The following is a 23,846-nucleotide window of genomic DNA, read 5'->3' on the forward strand; positions in this document are numbered from 1 at the left end:
GCCCCGCGCCCCCTAGCGCAGCCGTCGGGGAGCAATGCCCACCCCGGGCTCGCAGGTCCCGCCAGCCGCCCGCGCGCAAGGGGGCGTCCCCGCCGTCGGGGCCCGGAGCATGGCGCGCGGCTCCTCGCGCCCTGGCCGCCCACGACTCCCGGACTCCCGGCTCCGCGCCCGCTGTGCTCTCGGCACCTTCGACTCGAGGTGGCTGCAGCAGGGGCTCCCGTTTCGGCTGCGGGTCGGCTCCGGCTCGGGCTCCGTTGGGCACCAGATCCCCGCAGCTACCTCCGTCTGTCGGGGAGAAGCGGCAGCCTCCCTCCCTCCCTCCGGCGCCCGCAGCCAGCACCGGGGTAACCATGGAGACGGGGCACACCCAGGCAGGGCTGCCTCCTTAAAGGGACAGGCCTCCTGCCGAGGGATCCCCCCCTCCCCTCGGGACCTCCCGGGGGCAGGGGAAGCGGCGCCCTCCCTCCCTACCCGCGCCACGCAGGTCGCCCGGGCCACCCCGAGCCGCCCCGCCCGCCCCTCGGAGAACGACGGGCAAGCGCCTGGTTCCGCTCGGGCAGACTCAGCCGCAGGGGCGAGGCGTCTTTCTCTGCAGCATGGGGGTTTTCAGAGAGCCTGGCAGCCTCTCCTCCCCCGGAGGGACCTGAGGAGAGCTCAGGCGGGGGATGAGCGGGGGGTGCGTGGTTTAGAAGATTTCCCCTAAGAAAAATGTAATGGGAAAGGGGGCTGGGCCAGCAGGTGGAGGTGGTGAAGACCGGTGGTTGGCGGAGGTTGGGGCAGGGGAAGTCTAAAAGGAGATTTGGGGGAGGGGGTCTAAACCCAGCTTTTGGGCATCCAAGCCTTTCTTAGCCTCAACTTGACCCTCCAGGGAATGGATCGATCCGTCACTAAGCGACGCCGCTGCTGACTGGAGCTGCCAGGAAATTGGAGGGTGGGTAGTCCTGGAAATAAGGTTTAGACGCTCTCCGTGTGTGCCCGGGAGGTGGAGGGGTGGGGAGTGGAAATGAGGTGTGTGGGGATGGGGGCGCCCCAGATCCTTTGTCTTTCCCCTGTGTTTCTCTCTGTCCCCCTTTGCCGCTCCCAGGCTGCGCTGAAGGGTCAGGTTGCAAATACAGGGTACAGTAGATGTCAGACGCTGGGGGAAACTTCCTAACCGTGCGCTAGTGGGTCTTTGCGGGCGGGGAATGAGAGGACCGAGTCTCCGCTGCCCCAGCGCCTTTAGTCCTAGAGAACTAGGCTCTGCGCTGAAGGGGGAGCGGGGGCTGCAGGGACCCCCACCTCCAGCGAGGGGGTGGGGAGGAGGGGCCGGCGGGCGGTGCGGAGCCGGGCACTGGGCGGCAGTCTCTCACTGGTCTCCAGCGCTGCGTCGGTCCCACCAGCCTCGCGCTGCCAGCGCCGCTCCTCCTCCCTCCCACGATTTGCCAGCGAGCGCGGCTACCGCCCGCGCCCAGAGGAACCGCCGTGGCCAAAACAGCAATTTGTTCCCGAACGAGTGATGCGGAAGGCTCAGCGCCCCCACCCCTCTAGGAGACACAACCGTAGTCAGCAGCATCGGAAAGGAAGGAGTGTCCCCCGCTCCACCCACCCCTCATCTGTGACAAGGGCCAAAGCCCCAGGCACCTGTATTAAAATGAGCTGGTGCTCGGGCAGGAAGAAGAGGAAGCGTCCCCCTCCCCCAGTCCTCTGAATCCTGGAATCCCGCTCCCAGGAAGCACGACCCTAAGGAGGCTGCAGATCTTGCTTCCGACCCCCGACCTCCCACCCTCTCACATGGGTCCAGGGCTGCACAGTAACCCTTCCCCCAAGGCTCCTCTTTGCCCCTCCAGGCGATGTTCAAGCACACTGCTGAGGGGCGGGTGCAGTTTAGGAATCGGCTCACTTTGAGAGAAAGGATGAGGCTATGGTGGAAAGTACCCAACTTGAGAACCAGGCTACTTACCCAGGTTCGAATATAGTTCTGCCACTTGCTGTTGTGATTTTCCGTGCGTGACTCAATTTTCTCCTCTGTGAAACGGGGACAATAACTACATCAGAGGGTTGTTAGGAGGATTAAAAGATTAAAGGATCTAGAACGGTGTGTGACATTTGCAGCATGTAAACATTATTCTCTGATTTTGAATCTTATAGGAGCCCCGTGAAATATGCAGAGTAGGTGCTACTTACTCTCCATCTCACAAATGAGTAAACAGAGGCAGAGATAAAGGAGAGACTTGCTCAAGGTAACCAAGGTGGTAAATGGCTAAGGTTCCAACCCTGACACACTCCCAACCCCAGGTCCAGAGGCTACCTCACTCCAGCATAGCTGTCTCCCACTGTGAGGACTCAGAAACTACCCCAGGCTAGCTGTGTGGCGCTCACAAGGACTGGTCATCTGGGGCTGTGCATCAGATCCACATGATCCTCCCGTGGAAGCCCAAGTGTTCAGACTTTCAGGCTTCAAGCTCATCCGCCTGTGCTGGTTTTGAACATCAAGCCAAACCAGATGCTTTGGGTCAGGGTGAGCAGGCGGTAGACAGAACACGTGGGGTGCCCCAAAGAATTACCATAGCTGAGATCGACTTGGTGCCAAAGCACTGTGCTAAGTGTTTTCCTTGCATTATCTGGTTAATCTTTATCATAACCCTGTGAGGTAGTCACTGTTATAATTGCCAATTTACAGGTGGAAACATTGAGGCAGAGAGGTTAAGATGCACTGTCTCCTCCAGAAGCTCCAGGCACAATGCCTGTGTCACTGTTTTGGTGCCCTGGTCCCCATTTCCGGGAGAAGAAAATATACTAACGTTTATTGAATGCTATGATCACTCTTCTTATCACAGAATGAAACAGCAATGTTTTGGGCTTTAAACCCCTTCCCCCATTGCCCTTCAAAGAATTTGTGTGAAAGTGTGTATGGGGTAGAGATGCAGCCACTGACCCTTTGCTTTGGCCTGGCCTGATTTAAGGTGCCTTTTCCGTCTAGATGAGTGTCTAGATCTCAACCCACTTCACTCTTTCACTTTACCTCGTCCCTCAGGTCTTCCTGCCAGACCTGGCTTATGGTGAATTCCTTGCCTCCTCCTTCCACCCACAGAACCCCCGCACCCACCCCCCATGCGTACACACACATGCGCACACACACACACACACACACGCACCCGCGGGGCAGGGGCCCACATTTAGGAGACAGTAAGGTGGGGGTCGGGAGGAGTTGAGAAGACAACAGGGCACGGCAGGGTGTGTGGGGGGAGGTTAGGGACCACTGGGCTCCTCACTATAATCTCCTCTTCCTCTCCCCTTTCCCCAGTTCTTGACTCACTGGCCTCAGTGGGGAGTCACAGGGAAGGGAAGGTTGAGGAGGAGCCCTGTTCAGAGATAGCTCAGAGCCATTGTCAACAAGGAGGAACTCAGGAGGCTGCGTTTTGGAGCTGCCGTGGGAGGCCTGTGGGAGTGTTATCTACAAAAGGAACAAGGAGAGAGGGGAGGGAAGAGCAAAGCGAGGAAAAAACCGCTCAAGACACAAAAGATGGAAAAAGCCCCCCTGCCAAGTGCAGGCGGAGTCAGTTGCTGTGTGCAGCCGCTGAGAGCTGAGAACAGGTGGCTGTCGAGGAACAGAGTTCAGGGCCCCTCCCCTCTCCTCTCCTCATCCTACTCTCTCCACCCTCATTTCCGGAGGTCCCCAGGTCTGTCTCTCCTTCTCAGGCTGTGTGGTGTGGTGGGGAAATCTCAGGCTTTCAAGTCAAACTAGTCTAGGTTTCAATTCTAGCTCTGCCACTGAGTGACCTTGGGCAGGGATGGGGGACGGGCGCTAATCTCGAAGAGCATTAGTTTCTTCATTTGTGAAATGATCCTTTCTCAGAGGATTGTGGAGAGAGTGAGATGAGCTTAGTAAGTGGTTGTGGTTGTTATTGAAAGTCCCCGTGAGCACTTGTCCTGCCCCTGGGTGCTGGGACCACAGAAATGAGCTCAGCATGAAGCCTCGCTGAAGGTTCCCCATTCCCACCAAAACAAACACAACATCTTGGAATACTGAGGCCTCCAGTACTTGGCCGCCCCTCAGCTGTCTCATTCTAAGCCGTCCCTTTTCTTTTAGTGGAGGATCCTAGCTAGTGTGAGGAAACCACAATAAACTTTCTAAAAGGGAATCCTGGATAAGCTGTTGTATATCGCATGGCTAGTTACGTGGAGGAAAGAGATCTGAACCGGGAGTTAACTAGGTTGACAGCAGTTTGCTACCGTGCCACAATGCTGGGGTGCCTTGTCCTATCCTTCGGTAAACAGCCTATTAAAAGGGGACGGTATGGTCATTTTGATGAGTGCCCACTGTGAACAGCCACCGGACTTCAGGCCATGGGGACACACTGCCGTCGACCGCTGGCCCCGCCTGCCGGAAGGGCAGTTTATCAGTCCTGCCTGCAGTCAGCAAGGGAGTGAGTCTGAGAAATCTTCTCAGTCTCTCAACCTGCGTGTTCTAGCAGCACCAGAAAACGGGTTTGTCTGAAATCTAGTTCCAGAGAAAGCCTAACTGGGTTAAGTTGAAGAGAGACATAAAAAGGAGACCTGACTTTTCCCTGGGGAATCAAGAGTGGGTGGTATTTGTTCCTGCTGTTTTGACGGCTGTGAAGGGGCGGGTGGGCTGGAGAACAGTTTTGCTGGTGGTGGTGGTGATGGTGGGTGAGTTTCCTCACCCAGAAAAATCTTCAGATAGCGGTTCCCCTTGGTAGGGAGTCACAGACTAGTAACAAAACTCCCTCAGCGCCTGTATGGAAATGATGTTCCCTGGCTCTCCTCGGACTCTGCTACAGCCTTGCTCCCTGTTTGCCCATGTTGGTGCCGTCAGCATCTGGCCTGTGCCACACAAAGAGCTCAGAAATGGGGGTGGGGGGGTGGGGGGTGGCTTCCTGACAGTTGTCAGGACAAGGGGGCACAGAGCTCACCATGCTGGGGGGATATGCACTCAGGGGAGAAAAGCTACAGAAGGAATAGGGTGACTGAAGTATTACTTTTTCATTTTTGGTTAATTTCTGGTTTTATTTTTTTGGTTATTTTTGGTTTTATTTTTTATTTTTATTTTTGGTTAATTAGGTCTGTAAGGCTGGAGATCAGGGAGGTCTTTCATGCACTTTTTAACAGGGCACGAGAGACAGAAAAGTAAAGGAGTTATGGTGAGTGAACGTTTAACTAGTCACAGGTTAGCTTGGACACCAGGGTACTGTTCTCAGCACCTGCTTGATACCTACCTTACCACTCCATGAAGTAGTCTCCACTTCCCAGTTCAAGAAGAGGTTCAAAGATGTTACGTTATTTGCCCAAGGTTAGTTGGTCACATAGCTACCAAGTTGTGAAGCCAGAATTAAAAGCCAAGTATCGGTCTCAAAAGTCCAGGGTCTTTCTACTCTACCACACTGCCCAGCCACCTGACACTGCTTCTGAGAGTTTAAGAGCTCTAGTTCCTTCACCTGCAAAGTAGTTGAGGAAAGAGCTGGAACCATTTATCTTTGCCTCAGAACTCAGCACGGTGGCTGGCACCCAGCAGGTGCCTCAATGTTTGAAGCAAAGAATGTGCGCAGGTGGCTAAAGCCACCAGAAGTCCAGCTGGGCTGACTTTACAGTATGATGTTCTGGCTACCAGCGTTACGGTCTGGTACTCTGAACTGGTTAAAAGAGTGACAAAACAGCTCCTTGTATCAGTTGCTGACCTCCAAACATGTACCATTTTGGATACCCATTTCTTCCATTAAGTGTGCTTCCGTATACATATAATCCTCTCCAGGTGGGATAAGGTGGGATCAACCCTGTAGATCAGGCAAGACAAACCCTCATTTTGTTAGGTCAAATGGCAGGATTTCCAAGGGCAACAAGCCATTACTCTGCTGACCTTCTCTAAAGCAGAGGTTCACAGATTGATAACCATGTGTCCTGGCTTTTCTAGGCCACTCCCAACCTAAAGTAGTTTATCCTGTTGTTCCCCACACATACCTTCATACTCACAAGACTGTACCCTGGTTTGGGATTCTGAAATACGAGGTCACCCTGTCTATAAACCACTGAGCAAATGCCTGATCACCGCTGGTATAGTTCTAGTTCAAGCACAGGACATTCGAGCAGTGCTCCTCCATTTTACTCACAGAAGACAGCGAGGCTCTTTCATGCAATACTATTACCTTGTACTCTTTGATCTGTATGTGTCAGTTGCCCCAACTAGTTTATCAGCCCCACAAAGGGCTGTGTTTTAGTTATCTTTATCTCTCCTTAGCTTCCAGCTCAGCAACTGTACAAAGCACTCCCAAACACTGTTGGTGAGAATCCATGCATCTTTTAAGAGTACTTTATCAATAACTGTATGATCCAACAATTCCACTCCTAGGAATTTATCCTAAAGATACACTCTCACATGTAATGAGTGATGTATGTATTATATTGATGAAATATGCTCATTTCATCAATACTTATAATAGCAAAAAACTGAAAATCATCATTAGGGACTGATAAAACTAATTATGATAAATTTATACAATGGGATACTATGCAGCCATAGAAAGAACAAGGTACATTTATGTATACTGACATGGAAAGAGGTCTAAGCAGCATACATTCTTCTGATATATGTACATAAATACAGAAAATCTCTGGAGGGATACATAAGAAACTTAACAGTGGTTGCCTCTGGGGAGGGAATAAATAGTCCAGAGTGGGATGGAAGCTTATTTTTCATCATATATCCTTTTGAATTGTTTTTTTTAAAAAACCATTTACATATTTTGATTTTTCTTAAAACCAAACAAAAACTAGTTATAAAAAGTGAGGACAAGTTAAAAAAAAGCAAATTGCTTAGGAATACGCATAATATGATTTCCATATATGTAAAAGAAAGAAAAAACATATTTGCATGTTTGGATTTAGAAAATTTGTGAAAAGATAAACAAGAAACTTATCAGTGATTTCTTGTAAGGAGTGGGACAAGGTAGGGGAGTATTTTTCACGTTCACATCATGTATCCTTTTGTACCTTTAAAAAAATTAGCCTGTATTACTTTTTAAAAAAGTGAATTTAAAAAAACTGCCTCAAATAAGGGGCCTCCGGAATATCTGATGTTCCTAATGAGGCCACGCTAATTTAAATTTTCTCTCTCAAGTGGCACATAACTGACAAAGGTAAACCTGAAGTTTCAATCTTATCTCTTAGGCTGGGAAAGGACAGGACATTGATCTCTAAGAGGAAATGGAAAGGGAAGGAGAAATGATGGTTAGGAAGGATGTCTCTGAACGCACAGCAGGAACTGCCCAGGGTACACAGCCTCCCTCCTCTTGGAAGGAAGAGATGCTGCGGGGAGCAAAGAATGAGCTGCACAGTTCAAACTTCAGATAAACCTCACTTCTCTTCACTGAAGAAAGTCAAATGGCAAATTTAGGAGAATATCTACAACATGAGATCCTAAATGAATTATGGTTTAGACATATCTAAAAAAAGGATTGTAGAATGCATATAGTATGGTCCCTTTTTTGTAAAAAACAAAACAAAAAATTAAAAGCCTATATATCGGGCTTCCCTGGTGGCGCAGTGGTTGGGAGTCCGCCTGCCAAGGCAGGGGACACAGGTTCAAGCCCCGGTCTGGGAAGATCCTACATGCCGCGGAGCAACTAAGCCTGTGCGCCACAGCTACTGAGCCTGCGCTCTAGAGCCCGCGAGCCACAACTACTGAGGCCACGTGTCACAACTACTGAAGCCCACACACCTAGAGGCCGTGCTCCACAACAAGAGAAGCCTCCACAGTGAGAAGCCTGTGCACCACAAGGAAGACCCAACACAGCCAAAAATAAAATAAATTTATTTTAAAAAAAGCCTACATATCTATATGTATAAGCACATATATGCTTTGAAAAGGTTTATAAGGATATATGCCAAATTATTAACAGTTATTACCCCTGAGGAATAGAATGGAAAAGTAACTTTTTCCTTTTACATTTCTGTATTATTTGATATTTTAAATGCTACTTTTGTAATTAAAAACAATGTGTAAAAAAAAAAAAAACTTCATAATTTTCAAACTTTTTGTGGTCATAGAAAAAAGTCTTCAAATATTTTTCTATAAGGAGATTTCAACTTCAACTTCAAGGCAGTTTTGACAAACATGTGGCTTCCCATCTGTTTAGGTGGTTAAATACAGTCTTGCCTGGATACGGGCATAGACCTCATAATCCTTCAAGGCCACTTCAATCTCTGGATTTCCTATAAAGTGTAGGTAAGCAATTAATCAGAAAAGCAGGGCTTTTTCCTGATACCAGCAGGCTGATGGTGATGTTGGATAAATTCCCCCAAATGAGGTGGCCAGCCCCTTAGAAAATGGCTTCCTAGTACTCCTTGACTATTGTTTTCTTTACTGAAAGACACACACACACACACACACTCTTTTTCTCTCTTTCTCTCTCAATCTGTGCAACCAACCTGAACCCCGGCAGCTCATCTTCAGCCAAAGAGCTAGGGGAAGCCCTGAGGCAGCTAAGTTCTGCACCACTGCCACTTATAGCCTGGGCTTCAGCCTTGGGAGAACAAATGCTGGGGAAGAAAAAGCTCAGCTGTTATTAAATCGTAGAGGCTGGGGTGGGTGTGGGGCTCTGGCACCAGCACCACCTGCTACACGCAGGAACCCCATTACATTGTGACATCCACTACTCCTGTGAAGGGACAGGTAGTGGAAGACAGGGGTGTGGACAGAACCTTTGGCTGCCTGGGTGAGCTGCTGGCAGCTGCGGGTTTTCTGAACTGGTAGGCTCTCCTCCGGAAAGTCACCATTCCCTCTCCTACAGACCTTTTCCTAAGAGGAACCGCTGCATCTGCTCACCCTGGCTTTTACATTTAATTTGGTTCTGAAGGTAAGCAGTGGACAAATGACTTAGGAATTGGACACCCTCATTTAAGCCCCCAACAAGCTGTTCGAGTGACTTCTACCCCATGAGGCCCAAAGAAAAACAGATAATGAAATGAAGTCACTTCCTGCTGTGAAACAAATGTGGGAACGTTTATGCAGTTGTTTTTATTTATTCAACTCTAAAGACTGACAGAGGCAATTTTTTGATGGTTAACACCTTAGATTAACACTAATTATATTGCTATAAATTTGGTTCAGGGTCAGAATAGGAATCAGGAAAGAGGGAGAACAACAACAAAAATCTTCAAACACTGAAACAAAGAAATACTTTTTTTTCCTTTCATTAAATGCTACTTTCCCATAGACTTCCCTAGACTGGTTTGCAGTCTAAGGTAATAGGAAACAAGGCTTGGGCATTTGGAAGAAACTGCAGGTTAAGCTACGGTGCCAAGCAAGAGACTGAAACCCCGATCTGAGTGTCAACCTCAGGCACGTTCTGGGAGCACAGGCAGATTCTCAAATGCTTCCTAGTGTTCCTTCCTTTTCACCAATTCAGTTTCCCCTTCTCTGGCTAATCCAGGACAGTACCCAACCCCCTCATTGCCTCTCTTGGTCATGTTGTTGTTTACAGGGAACCTGACTGGCACGTGTGGCTTCTGCTTAGACTGGAAAGGCAGCAAGACCAGCTGCTTGATCCATCTCCTCCTGAAAGCCTGGACAGTAGGGGTTGCTGAGGAGGGCCTCTTCAGGCCCCTGAAAGGCCTGGAGCACTGGGAAGAACACTGCTTACCCTTGGGAAACCTGGCAACAGGTGCCGGTGATTCCTGGTGGAAATGACCAGTCAGAATCAATCCATATCACTGGGAAACGTCAAGGGAAAAAACAGCTTCCCTTCCAAAAAAAATGGTAAAGCGGAAACGAGGAGAGAAGAAACCAAAATATTTAGAATGGCATCAAAAGTGAATGCGCAAACTTCTTTTTGTTATTAAATCTAACTACAAGTTTCCTAAAGTCCAGTTACCAAGTTGAATTGTGTGGGATAGAAGAGACAGGCCAGCTGGAATTTCCCTCAAGATTTCACGGCTTCAGGCTGAGAGGTCCTGGGTTTGCGCTGGGGGAGCCCCTTTTTGAATGAGGGCTTGGGTGGGCTGGGCTCCATGCTGGCTCCAATTCCATTGGTCCCTGCAGAGTGAGTCTGGCCCCGTTCACTACTGCTTCCTGGCGCCTGGGATGGAGCACTCTGGTACCTGGAACCAGATGAATACCATGAGCTGTTTCTGTAACGACCCCCACTGTCATGTCGCCCTTGGTTCGTGGGGTCATTGGACTTCGGGCCTTGTGGCCTGTAGCCTTGGCCTCCTCGTCTGTTCCCCGGCAACACCTAAGGATAAAAGAAGACAATGTTCAAAAAAAAAAGAAGACAATGTTCAGAGTACTGTGGCATCAGGGCACCCCGTTTGTTCCAGTTCAGTTTATTTAGGAGTATTCCGAAAGCCTAAGAGCGGTATCCCAGGCTTGGGACTCAGTTCTCTCTTAAGACTCACAGAGTTTGATCAGCCAATCCAATCTAGACACTAATCAGAATTAATAAATCTTTCACTATTTACCCCCTGCCTTTCACCCCTAGGCTCTTCTCCACTGAAGAGCTTTTCTTTAGCTGGGCAGAAAAGGAAGAAAGAGCATCCTCTGAAGTTGTTACAAGCCCTCAGTTGGGCAGGTATCTTATCACGTGTCTGAATTTTGTAGATCATAAGCCATTTGTAAAGATAATGAACATCTGGAATAATAAAATAAACATCACTATGATCTACTCATGAACCACAGACTAAATCACGCTGCTGTGACATTTAACACACCTTTCACATTACAACCCAGAAAGCTTATGGCGTAGGATTTTATTTTTGTTCTCCAATTCCAATGTAATACCAGTCTGAAGAATTACTGACAGCACTGCCTTGGACTGCTCTTATGTATCTCCTTCAAACCAAGGAAAAGAAACTGTGGATTATGCTTCAACTTTCTGGTGTTCACTCCCGCCCTGCCAGGTTCATGCTCTCTCTCTCTCTCTCCCTGATATAATCTACACTGTGCTTCTAGGGAGTTGCAGCTTCAGAGGCATTCTGGTGAACCTGCCACTGTGGTGCTTTTCTACCTCAAGATGGGTACATGACTCCCAGTGTGACCAATTACCAGGCAATACTACTACCTACAAAGCTAGGATCACTGCCAACATCAGAAAGTCAGCAGTCTTGGCGACAGGAAATCTAAACTGGCTGGTGATTTGGAACATACATACCAAATGCTTTCTCTGGAAATAACTGAGGCTGGAGGGATTCAAAATAGGTGTGGAATGGGCATAAAGAGAGGAAGGTAATGTACTGAGCAGTCAGTGTTTAAGCTGTGACAACCTGGCAGCATTTCTTCGTAACTTGCTCAGTGTGGAAGCTAGGTTACCTCTCGATGAGGCTGGTAGGGCCGGCCACTGGAGTTTGCTGTGGCTGCAGGAGTCTCCCCTGGTGCCGAGTTTTTCTTGTTAGCACTTGTAAGGCTGGGAGCAGAGGCACAGGTGGAAGGGGAAGCAGCGGAGGCATCACACGGGCTCCTCAAAGACACAGCTGTAACCGAGCTACATCGAGATCTGGTTGAATAGCTGTTCTTTGGATGGGACACTGAGACAGAAATATGAGCAATATGTGGTCAGATGATAGAAGAGCATGATGGGTAACCTTTTCCCTATTTCTCCATCTCACAATGAGCAATTTAGGATAAAGAACTGTCTATCTGAGTATTTGTAAAGATAAGCTTATAAATAGGTAACGGGAAGGAAAATCTCCCTTCTGCCCTCTTCCTCCACTCCTGCCAAATCCCCACCGCTTTGTAAGTGGCCCATCCCCCCACCAACTAATGACTTCTTGGCGTTTCCTACCACCTAAACTCCTGGCTTTGGCTCCAGCAGCTGACTAAGCCTAGGAACAATAGTATGGGCCATATGTTCGCTTTCCTATACAAGGAACATTCTAAAGTACAGACTTCAAAAAGAAAGAAAAAGTTAAATAAAAAGCCAAATTCTTTTTAAAAAATTTGAATGAGGCAAGATGAGTTACACATGAACAGAACTAGTCTTTACAACAAATATCTATCTTCCCAAGGCTCTTTCTGCAAAAATAACTCCGAATTCAAAATATCAATCTAGCTGAAAAATACTGATATTTTCAATTCAAGTTTGGTCAGAATTCAACGTCTAAAAGTACCTCCTAGATTTTTTTTCTTGGCTTTAAGCCTGGGCTAATGTTGAGCTCACAATCACTGCCCTAGGTCCAACATTTATTTCACTTTTACACCGAGACAGAAAGAACGGAGGAGCCGAGCTCGGGGTCTGGGTTTGACTGATGTGTCGCTACAAGCTCTCACCACAGAGGCACCTCCGTGCCCCACCTCCACACACACCTATTATGCGCTAGGCAAAGCAGGTATTGTTATCTCCACCGAGGAGTAAAACGAGCGGCCCAATGTAGAGTGCAGAGGCAAGGATTCAAACTTGGTCTGACTCCAGGGCTACATGCTCTTTATACTATATACCAAACACCTCTCAGCTCAGCAGGAAATGATGAAAAAATAGGACCGCAAATTTAGGGAGCTGGAAAATGCCTATCCTCAGAGCTCAAAGCATCTGTGTCCACTGACTTATTAAGTATCTCAGAGTTCCTTTTCATAAAAACAAGCAAACAAACCAAAACCCAAGAGGGACTGAGGAAGAATCAGGGGAGAAGCCAATCAGCACTTCAGTTTCTAGTTAGTAGAGGGCGGTCTTCTCATCACCATCTCCGGCGCCCTGAATCTCTCAGCACCTCACCTTGTCCAAATGAATCTATGTTCTTCTTTAGGGTCTCTACATCACAGGTGAATCGGGCCACTCGTCCCAGATCCTCATCATATTTACGTTCACTAACAAAGTGCTGGAGAAAAGACAAAGAAAAGCCTCCAGGTGAGACAAACAATATATGTGGGATTTATAGCTTGCTATAAAGAGATGAAACAATTACTTTCAATTGTTTTCTTTTTGTGCTTCAAAGTTCACTACATGGCCATCATATTACCAATGCTGGGTGATTGACAAAATTCAGTCATTTTCCTTAAGGGCCCAAAGATAAGTCCATTTGGGAGCTTTATGAAATGCTAATGGTCATTCGGTGTAAATCAAGAGAAACTCTGGAGAAAGAAGGAACTCATGATGGAGGACCACCTTTCTCTCCACTGTTAGCTACTCTCCACATTGTTCCATTTTATACACAGGCAGAGGCAGCAGAAATGCTCATAAGTTACAACAATGATTCCTTAATTTAAATAGATGATTTGGTGTTCTTTAATATAAACTTCCTTAGTAAACCCACTTCACCGCTTCATAAAGTAGGATTTGTTAGTCCTTGTAATAGGAACAATTTCTTGAGATGGAAAATCATTCATGCGAAAAGTCAGCTTTGCAAATGAGAAGAGCTTATGCTGCAAGTAATTTAATCCTTTTAAGCAGACTGAGCTGAGAAGTAACCATCCTCTTGGGTCAAAAACTAACTATACTATAGAAATAGTGGGGCTAGAAACATGTCAGGAATAAAGTGCTTCTGGGGGTCTGTTTCAATAAACAATTTCTAAGGTAGTCTGGAATCATTTTTTCAGATGTACAAGAGAGTAAGAAAGAAAAGTTAAAGGCCTAGATATAATTTAGAAGAACTGAACTCAGAGCAGTCCTCTAACTGGGGGTGGCCTAATTCCACTTTGGATTTTCAGGGGGTAGAATCAAGTGCATCAGAATCCTCGGGATGCACCTAGAAGCAATAAATGGGAGAGGAGAAATAAAAATTACCTCTGGGACTTGAAGTCCTAAAGCTTCAGAGTATACTGTGGCTTAGGAAAGCACATGAATCTCTATAACAAAGCCTTCAGACATGTAATATCAGTCTGAGATTAATTCTGAAACACATTCTAGGGTTTCCTGAGCCAAAGACATAACAGGAATGACGGAAATAAAATGATCTGGAAATAAGACATTTAAATTGCACAGCACCCACTTCAGTACACTGAAAACGTGGAGAGAAACAGATCCTTAGTCAGCCTGCAGAAATATTTCTAGCAGCTCTTCAACCACGTGGGAAGGGGAACAGATGAAGCCTGTGAGAGCCAGAATTCTTATCTAATTCCAAAGGGGTTTCTGGCTTCTCCCAGATAGTTGAATGAGACTGACTGGCATCAATGCGAGGAAGACTTTCTATAAAATTTAGCAATATAGTCTTAGTTAATCAGAAAATGTTAATTTAAAACTTGCATTGTTGGTTTCACTGTTTCTCCCCATTATCGCCTAAGGGGAAGGAGTGAGAGAATAATAACACGACATAGGTTTGTGTGAAAGACTGGGTCAGGATGGTAACAGGGATGCCTGTGGGGTCCCAGATGATCTTCCATCTATGCTTTTATTTTACAGAGGCTGTTATATAGCCTCCCCAGCATGTATTCCTCTTAAATATGGCAATAAATCTCACACATTCAGAAAGAGCAGAGTTAGGGCACAGGAGTAGAGAAGGCCATACAGTTCACGGTTTAGAAACAATTAATTAGAATGTCAGTGTCCACAACTACCCATGGATAACCCAACCTCTCTCAGGTTCCCATCTTAGTCTCAGAAACACTGTTCTTTATATAAGAATTTAAAACATCTGAGTGTTGAATCCAAGTAATCTTTATAAACAGTTTACAATATAATCGACACGTCAAATTGCTCATTTTTCTCTTATAAAATCAGAATTGACCCACCAACTATTTAACTATCTACTGAACGCCTACTATGCGCCAGGGCATTGTGCCAGGGCACTGGAGACACAGCAGTTCCTGTCACTGTAAAGTTCACTATCGAGTGGGAAGGACAGATTAATCAAATGCACATACAATTATAAGTGTGCTAGGAAGGCACAAACAGGGGGGACACGTCAGGAAAGTCAGGAAGGATGAGGTCAGCAGTGAGGTGTGTGCTGGGAGTGGCAGGGGGAGGGAAAAGAATGTTCTGGACAGATGGAAAAGCATGTGCAGCAGCCCTCACAGGAGGGAACAGGGTATGCCTGTGGAAAGGAGAGCTAGTATGGCTGGAGCAGAGGGGACAAGGGGGACGCTGTGCAAAGCACGGCAGCAGGGCCAGACCATACAGAGCCCTACAGGCCGTTAAGGATTATAGCCTATCCTGAAAGCAACGGGAAGTTTGAAGTAGGTTCTGTAATGCGAGGGACAGATACGAAGGGGTGGGGAGGCCGGGGCAGTGGCAAAGTGGAGGAGTGGAATCAGTTAAGAGGCTACCGCAAAGTCCAAGCAAGAGATCACTGTAGCTTGATCATGATGGTGGTGGTGGAGACAAAGAGAAAAGGTCAGATCGGAGATTTCGCAGGAGGTCAAAGGGACAGGGTCTGCTGATAGATTTAACTGTGGGAAAAGGAGAAATTCCCTAAGGTTTCCAGCTTGGACACTGGATAGATGACAGTACCATTTACAGAGAAAGGGAAAGGGCCAGGAAAAGGGCCAGGTTTGGGAAGAGGAGATCATGAGTTAAATATATTAGATACAGCCATGAATTACGGAGATTTGCTACTTTAGTCCCCGAGGGTAAGTAAGAAGAAAGGCGGAAAGGAGAAGGAAGTTCTACCTTGATATCAGCTCTGAGCTCAACCAGCTGCTCCTCTGACATCCGAACAGCCACATCAGTCATCTTCTTCAGAAGTTCGGCTTTCTTCTGACGGCTGAGCAAAATTTCCACTGTAGAGGAAAGGGAGTATGACTCTTATGGTCTGCTAAATAGGACAAAGAAGAACTAGAAGTATAGGCCTTGCAGTATGTACTTGGACAGCCAAAGGCTTAGCTGCCCACCCATCCAGAAAGGGAAAATACCAAAGGTCCAGTTTCCACCTTCTTGAGGGACTCTGAAGGCAGTTTACATGGTAAATGCTTTTTATGAATCATAAAGACTCATACATCACTTGTCATTTCTCTTTCTCCTCTTCCCACTTAAAAAAAAAATTTTATCAAGACGCATGTAAATTAAAACAAAAATATGCACAAGGTAAAGAATACATCTAGAATAAATGGGTATAAAATGAAAAAGAAAACTGTCCCTCCTACTTCTGACTTCCAGAGGAAACCACTGGTAACAATTTCTTATGTATACTTTCCATTATACTCTCTGCATATACAATCTCTCTCTCTCTTTTTTCCCCTCACAATGGTCCCTCCTTTACCTTAGCTATTTTTACTTACTATGTCTTGAAGTTCATTCCTTATTAATACATTGGATTCCCCTCACTCTGTTTAATAGCCACCTAGTATTCTACTATGTGGATATACCACAATTATTTACCAAGTTCCCTAATGATGGACATTAGATTATTTACAGCCTTTCAAGAAGCATCTTCTCTGGCTTGCTCCCAGATGTGTAACTCAGGTATGGCCACGAAGAATGACAGACAATAAAAATTCTCTCAGAGCAGAGAGCCAGGGGCTATGGAGGACAAAGGGCAAAAGAAATCCTCTCAGGAAGTAGATCTAGGGGCTGCCAAATGAACCAAGGAACTTTCTCTACCACTGGGGCAGGGACTCTACTATTCCTGTCCAGTAAGCTTTGATCATTGCATGTCCAAGTGGGAATTTTTACTATAATTATCGTCTTCTCTGCCTATCTATGTAATAACGTTTCTTTCAGTTTATGGGATGCCAGACCACAATATACCATAACCAGAGCTGTTGGAAGATCTGAAACTACCCAGAAGTCCTGGACTTTCAGCTGAATACATGAACTAGAGGAGACTGTGGAGGTGTTGCCATCAAGCAGGAGGTGAGTGTGTCCTCATTTTGGAAAAAAGAGGACTGCAGGGTAGCTGAGGGGTGGATTGTAGCAAAGACTGTTAGTGACTGAATATCCATTCTCCTCTATCAGAAGTCTAATGTTGTTGGGTACCAATGTGCTTAGGTTAAAAAAAGCTACATTTCCTGGCTTTGCTACACATAACTGTATTATGTGGTATAGTTTGGCCGTTGAGATCTAAGCAGAATTCAGAGGCGAGGCTTACTAGAAAGCTCTCTAAAGGACTCTTAGCCTGCGTGTAACATTTTGCCCTTCCCTGACTGGAGCCGTAGGATGTATCTTTTGACCATAAGCACAATGTAAGGATGGCTGGGGAGAAGGATAGAGAAGCCTGGGTCCCTCATATCATTTTGGAGATGCCCTACAGCCCTGGACTGCTTACCTCTGGACCTTTCATTTCATGAGAGAAAAAGAAACTCACATTTCTTTAGGCCATTCTGTGGCATGCAGTCAAACTCAATTCCCAATTTATACACAGAATCCTGTAACCTACTGAGAAACCAGCCAAATTTACGTTAGAAAAAAATAGAATTTTTAAAGAGCTACATCAGGTGTAGAGCTGAATGTCTTTAGCAAGTTTACTTAGTCCAATTTGCCACATATATGCCACCCATGGGCTGCTCATACCTATGTCAGGTTAATCGATAAGGGCACACTTTCCCAATAAGTTAGGAACATGCATACAAAAGTTTCTCAATACAAAGGCCCAACAAATACAAATGATCTGTTGGTCTGGCTCCCAAGATAAAACCTATTTGCCATTTGTATCAAATTCACTTTCTCTCAGCTCCAGCATTCTAGGATTCTAAGATAAAATTACAGATCTCAAGATGTGTCAAGTAAAGATTTCTACACATACCATATAACTCAGAGGGCCTAACTATATGACCTTGGACAAGTCACATTTTTCCAAGGAACTTGTTTCTTTGTTTATGAAATGAAAAAAATAAAACAAAATAAAATCCAAAAACCTAACCCTCCCATAAGGTTGATCATCATCATCACATATGAATGAGTGCAAAAAAACTCGGAACTGTGAAGTACTATGAACATATAATTAATAAACTATAATGTGTAAAGAAAAGAAAAAGAAACACCTTTTTGATATTATTGGTAAATGAGTAATTACATTAGTGTCATTGAGAACTAGGATTTTTAGCATGAGAGGGGTGGACTGTATTTGATAATATAAGATTGACCATGAATTGATAACTGATTGAGGCTGGGTGCTGGGGGTTAATTATATTAGCCTCTCTATTTGAAATATGTTCAAAATTTTCTATAAAAGATGCATTTTAAAAAGCACTTTCAGACTTCCCTGATGGTGCAGTGGTTAAGAATCCACCTGCCAATGCAGGGGACACGGGTTCAAGCCCTGGTCCGGGAAGATCCCACATGTCGCGGAGCAACTAAGCCCGGGTGCCACAACTACTGAGCCTGCGCTCTAGAGCCTGCAAGCCACAACAACTGAGCCCGGGCACCACAACTACTGAAGCCCGCGCGCCCTGGAGCCCACCCACCGCAACTAATAAGCCCACGTACTCTAGGGCCCACTTGCTGCAACTACTGAAGCCCGCGCGCCTAGAGCCCGTGCTCCGCAACAAGAGAAGCCACCACAATGAAAAGCCCACCCACCACAATGAAGAGTAGCCCCTGCTCACCACAACTAGAGAAAGCCCGCGCTCAGCAACAAAGACCCAATGTAGCCCCCAAAAAAACCACCTTCTTCTCAACAGTAAGGACTATGTCTTTTTTTTTTTTTTAGGGGCTATGTCTTCTTACTAATTTTATTTTCTCTGAAACTTCAACTTCAAAAAGAGAACACATAGGTACAAGAATGGACTGAAACTGTCACCGGAAATTTCAGGATATACCACTCAATTTAAATGAAATCTCACCTCTGAAAAACAATGGATAGCATCTCTGTTACATACTCAAAATTTCATTAAAATGGATCAAAACTGAATTCAGCTCAGTGCTTCAAAGCTGCCTCCTCTGGCCCATGACCACAGACACAAATTATTTAATTGTGAGTCATCATCTCAACCTATTTCCATTCTCACCAGTTTGAGAGTAGGTTAAAAGAAACAACCTTCCTAATTACAAATCTGGCATTCAATGCACGAAGGAAAAACTGTTGAAAAGCCCCAAATCAATGCCATTGTACAAGGTGCAGTTGGCATTCCCTTCTTTCCATATAGCTGTGTATCTTTAACCTAACCCTTAATAGAAATGACAGAAAACAGATATCTGGTTCTTCTGTATAAAACCCCACAAATTATCCAAGTTAGACTATTCCTCCAGACTCCATTTTAGTAAGCTTTCAAAGAACCCTCGTCATGGGTATCCTGAACCTTCAATTAATTGACTTTTTCCCTACCCAATGATAACAGACACTGAGTGAAGTTTCTACAACCGGAGAAAACAAAGAAAGTTCCGAAAGAGGTAATGACAGGAATGGATACACTGATTGTAGGCAACCTGATGACGTCTCCTCTGATTATGCCAAAGGTTTTTTTCCAAGTAGAAAAATATCCAATGGAATTGTTCAATCACTGGAGGAAAAAAACAAAATAAAACCCAGGCACCTGCAAGATACTTTATTTTCCTTAATTGGTGCTGTGGTGGCAGATACCATGAAGTAGTCTAGTCTCTTAGACACTGAACTCTATGTTCAAAATATTGAAATTTGGAAATATTGAAAAACAGGCTCTTGTAAAGTTGTTTCACCTGAAAGGATTCCTATGCCAGCATAGTACAACTGCTCAAGACTGTTTAACCAAATATATAAACTCTTATTGTGGCATTTATATTGAGCTTTTTTAATGGGGGTTGAGAGGCAGGTAATAGCTTTAATAAAGATCAGTCTTACTTGCTTCAGCTTTCACTTTGTCCATTTCAGCAAGCAATGTCACTTCTCGATCCATTAAACTAGGAAGGGATGACAAAGGGAAAAAAGGTTTGACCAGAAACTCAAACAGGAACACAGCACATTGTTAATAGTGGAGAAAGACTTATGAGTTTATTCCCTAAAAGCATACTACAAAATAAACACTGTATATACCACATGAAAATCCTATCTCACCCTCAGCAAAGACTCTTTTAAAGATTCCAATAAAGAAATCTAATTCCCTTTTATTTCTATATATTACAGTAAACCAGTAGCTACTCATCTAAGAGTTGAGAACCAGTAGATGGCAGTAGCAAGCTACAAAACATTTCTTGGTAAGTTGTGCTAAAGCGGAAGTCCTCATGGAAATTACATATTTCTACATATGTGCATATTTTTTATTTTATATTTTGGTCTATAAAATTGGACAGCTTTGCTTCTAATGAATTTTTACCAGGCAATACTCCTGCTAGGACATGATAAATTTACCCACGATTAGGTTTTATACATCTTCAACATTTTAGCACAGTTGCACCAAGTCCTCTGGTGCTTTAGTCTCAAGAATGCAGAGTAGTCAAAAGACATACATATACTGTGCTGGTTTCAGGTAAACGTTTAATAGTAATCCAGAAAAGATGGAATCAAAGGTTTTTGGAAGGCTTTTTACAGAAAAAGAACATTAAATGGGCAATTAGAATATTCTCCACTGCAAATGTAAATGGTTTGTAAGCATGGGAAAGCTTTTCTATGTTCTTAGAAAAGAGCCCACCACCTTCAGCGAACATGTAAAGAAATAATAGGCTGCCCTAGGGTTAAACCTCTGGATGAAAATAATTTTCCTTACCATATCAGTTTTGTTTAGCAGTGGCAAACAAACAAACAAACAAAACCCCAAAAGCAAAAACACAAAACTAAAACTTTAATACCTGCACACACATGAAATGTTCCAAATATCCTCATATTTGAAATTCATTCTAATTTCTCCTTTTGAGTGGGAATATAACTACAGGGTTAATAAAAGTTCTCCTCTTGTTCCTGGTTGTAAAACTAATCACACACATATGCATACACACACACACACACACACACACACACACACACACACAGAGTCTAATTCAATTTAGCTCAATATGTTGTTATGCTGGCACAAAGTAGTTAATATGGAGACTATAGTGAGATATACAAAAAAGTATAAGGCAGGGACATTTCCTCAAGGAGCAAAATCCGTTATAGTCAAGTGCTGGAGAACACACGTTTGATAATCATTATGCATGATGTTAATACACAGACTTGTAACGAAACAAATTTGGTTGGCATATTAATCCCAAAGCACCAGACTAGAGAGAAGATACAACTATTGTGATAGGGTAGCAATAGTTTTGCTAAGAAAGCATTCCCCAAACCTTGGCAAATATTTTGCTCCAAGAACTCTAGCAGCATTTGGAATACCTAAAAGGCAAAACAGAAGCACATCTGAGACAGGAGCTACCAGGCTTCGAGTTTATCATTACCTCTCTTCTGTCGCTGAATCACCTTAAGATGCAGACACTGTGTCCATCAGATGACAAATCTGTCTCTGACAAAGCTTGTAAAATGTTTATTAAAAGAGCTCAGCAAACAAGTAAGATTTTTGCAGCTTACAATCTTTATTAGGAAAAAAAGTTCTGCACGGTCACAATAAGACTTTTTGTGTCCGTATGAGCTACTACATCGTGATGGTACTTTTTTTTCCCTGTAAGAATGATTAGCATCCATTTACATAACCTTTGTTTCGTGAATAACTCATTTCATAAGAAATTCACAGGGCAGTGTGTGCGCAACCGTATGACCACTCCAATTAAAAAAGAAACAAAAGCTTACCTTTTCATGCCAAAAAACACTGAAAAGCAGTAAGCACTTCTATTTCTTTTTGTTTGTTGTCTGTCATGTTACCATCTATTGATAACACCTACTGAAAGGTCCTGTGATGTCAGCCAAGCATTAAACAGAGGAATCTATTGGTTAACTGTTGGGATATTTTCTCAGAGAAAAGCCTGATGAATCTTTGCAATTTTTCATTAAATTTTTTACAAGTCTTTAAAATAGAAAAATGAATAAATGTTAAATTATATGTAGTGTAAGTGCCTGGCGATTAGCTTTTTTGATTATAATGTAAGTGCCCAACATTAAGCTTTCGGTTGCCGACATTCATAAAGAGCCAGGCCACCCCACCTATGAGGTTCCCCTTTTAGAAGGCCCTGGGCGACCTAGATAACTGACCCACTTGAGTGATCCTACTTTTCCTTCCCACGCTTTCTTGCTCTTATGTTTTAAATTTACTAATAAAGAATGAACCCGCAAAACCCTAGGCACCCCACCCTCAACCCCAATAAAGGCATGACCCCAGGTCTGTACTCTCCTTAGGCACACTTTGCTGTGTGGTTCCAGGCATGCCATGTACCCTTCACGACTTGTGAGTAATAAACCTTGTTTTTTTCTTCAAAATCCCCTGATGGTTGTTGCTGAGGTGCATCTGGCAATCATAAGAACCACAAGGGCCAGTCCGCCGCAACACTGGCTCATGGGGGGCAGGGGTCACAAGCAGTATGGGGCCCAGGTGAGTGCCCCCAGGCATTCCTAGCTGAGCGCATCACTAAAGATAGGCTGAGACCAACACAAAACACTATTAAGAACTTTCTTAAAAGTACATCACATAATGTATTACAGTTGTGTAGAAGAATGACTGTATTTTAGGTAATTAATGCTAAAGCATTTAGGGATGGCATGTTATGTCTGCAACTTCAAATGGTTCCACCAAGACACACACACACACACACACACACACACACACACACACACACACACACAGAGCAAATAAACCGATCACTGTACTATCCCTTCAACTTTTCTGTATGTTGAAAGTTTAAGTGCGGAAACATGCACATCACAAAATAAACAGAGAAGGTGAGAAGAGTGCAAAGGTGGAAAGTAGGCTAAGCATAAGACACATAGCAGAGGCATTTTTTACAATTAAAAATAGTAATTTACTGTAATACAATGAGGAAACTTAAGCTAAGGTTTCTGACAATGAGGAAACTTAAGCTAAAGTTTCCACCTGTTCTAAGCTGTATGGCGGTCCCAGTATGGATCTGTGGCCAAGAGATTCAGAAGTACCTGTGGTTTGAGGTAATAGTTTTCAGATGCCATAGCCACAAGCAATGAGTCCTCTCAGAGAGTGATGAAAGGCTCATTCAGGCTGCCAGACTTTCTGTTACCTTTCTTACTCAGTACTTGAGGGTACTGACATACACTAATACCTCAATAAATGGCTTTCCTGAATGGAAATACATGATGATGAGCATCTGATAACACTGGACTCAGAAAGTGATAATGAAAATCCACTAAATATTGCTGGGACTCTGTTTAGAAAGACACTAGGTCTTATTAAGCCTGGGCCTTATATAGCATAGAGAATTTCCATATCCTTTCTTTGACCATGAAAGATGGTTTTAGATGTCCTGTCACTGTTAAGGAAAAAGACTGGTAAATGTCTGAATATTCTCTATTTCCTTCCCTCCTTACCAAGACTTTTTACCATCTTCACATTTCCTCAACTTATTCTAAAGCTTTTGTGTAATTTAGTTGGTCAGAATAGTTGTTCCTGTAGCATCACCATTCATATCTCTAAGATACATTATATATCCATCATTTGAAACAAGCCCTTTAATTAATATATTTAACATGCAGCTTATTGATTAAAGCTATTGCCTTCAGTAATTCCTTGGTACCAAAAAACTGTTAACTATCATTTGTTTATGGTTGTTGCATTAGAAAACAATGTTATAATAGAAACGACTCTGGCAATTCCTGAGCCAACTAATTATTTCAAGGGTTTATACTCTAAACCACTCAATAATGTTCTTACAAAACATTTGAACTTGATTTTATTTGCTGAAAACCTAAAACCTATTTATTCTAATTCCACTAAAGCAGAAATCCAAGCAAAGCAAAGCCAATGCAAACACCTTTATTTCTCTGAAGACACTTCTCCCTTCTCATATAAAACAACCAAAAAAGAGAATTTTCAGTAGTTTTTGTTAGCAGAGAATTAATGATGCTTCAAGTGTTTCATAAAACTCCGTATTCCCAGAACTGGTTTTATGAGTATGGTACACACATCTGGGCTCAAAAGAGAAACAAAAAACACCAGTTAGGCAGCCAGGTCATCATGTTGAGCT

The 23,846-nt window shown here is 44.3% G+C and overlaps 1 protein-coding gene across 4 annotated transcripts in view; it reads right to left on the reverse strand.

The window, feature by feature from the left end:
- Positions 1 to 8,991: 8,991 nt before the first annotated feature.
- Positions 8,992 to 23,846, reverse strand: part of SPATS2 (spermatogenesis associated serine rich 2) — a 141,078-nt gene continuing 126,223 nt past the window's right edge. For all 4 annotated transcript variants that reach the window (XM_082421381.1, XM_082421382.1, XM_082421383.1 and 1 more), the window contains 5 exons: positions 19,612 to 19,670; positions 15,528 to 15,637; positions 12,699 to 12,801; positions 11,300 to 11,514; positions 8,992 to 10,226 (listed from right to left, as the gene is read on the reverse strand). In XM_082421381.1, the coding sequence (XP_082277507.1) occupies positions 9,915 to 10,226; positions 11,300 to 11,514; positions 12,699 to 12,801; positions 15,528 to 15,637; positions 19,612 to 19,670 (799 nt within the window). In that variant the 3' untranslated portion in view covers positions 8,992 to 9,914. The remainder of the gene's footprint in view (positions 10,227 to 11,299; positions 11,515 to 12,698; positions 12,802 to 15,527; positions 15,638 to 19,611; positions 19,671 to 23,846) is intronic.

This window comes from Balaenoptera physalus (genome assembly GCF_965194825.1).
Source record: "Balaenoptera physalus genome assembly, chromosome: 13".
In the NCBI taxonomy this organism is placed as follows: Eukaryota; Metazoa; Chordata; class Mammalia; order Artiodactyla; family Balaenopteridae; genus Balaenoptera; species Balaenoptera physalus.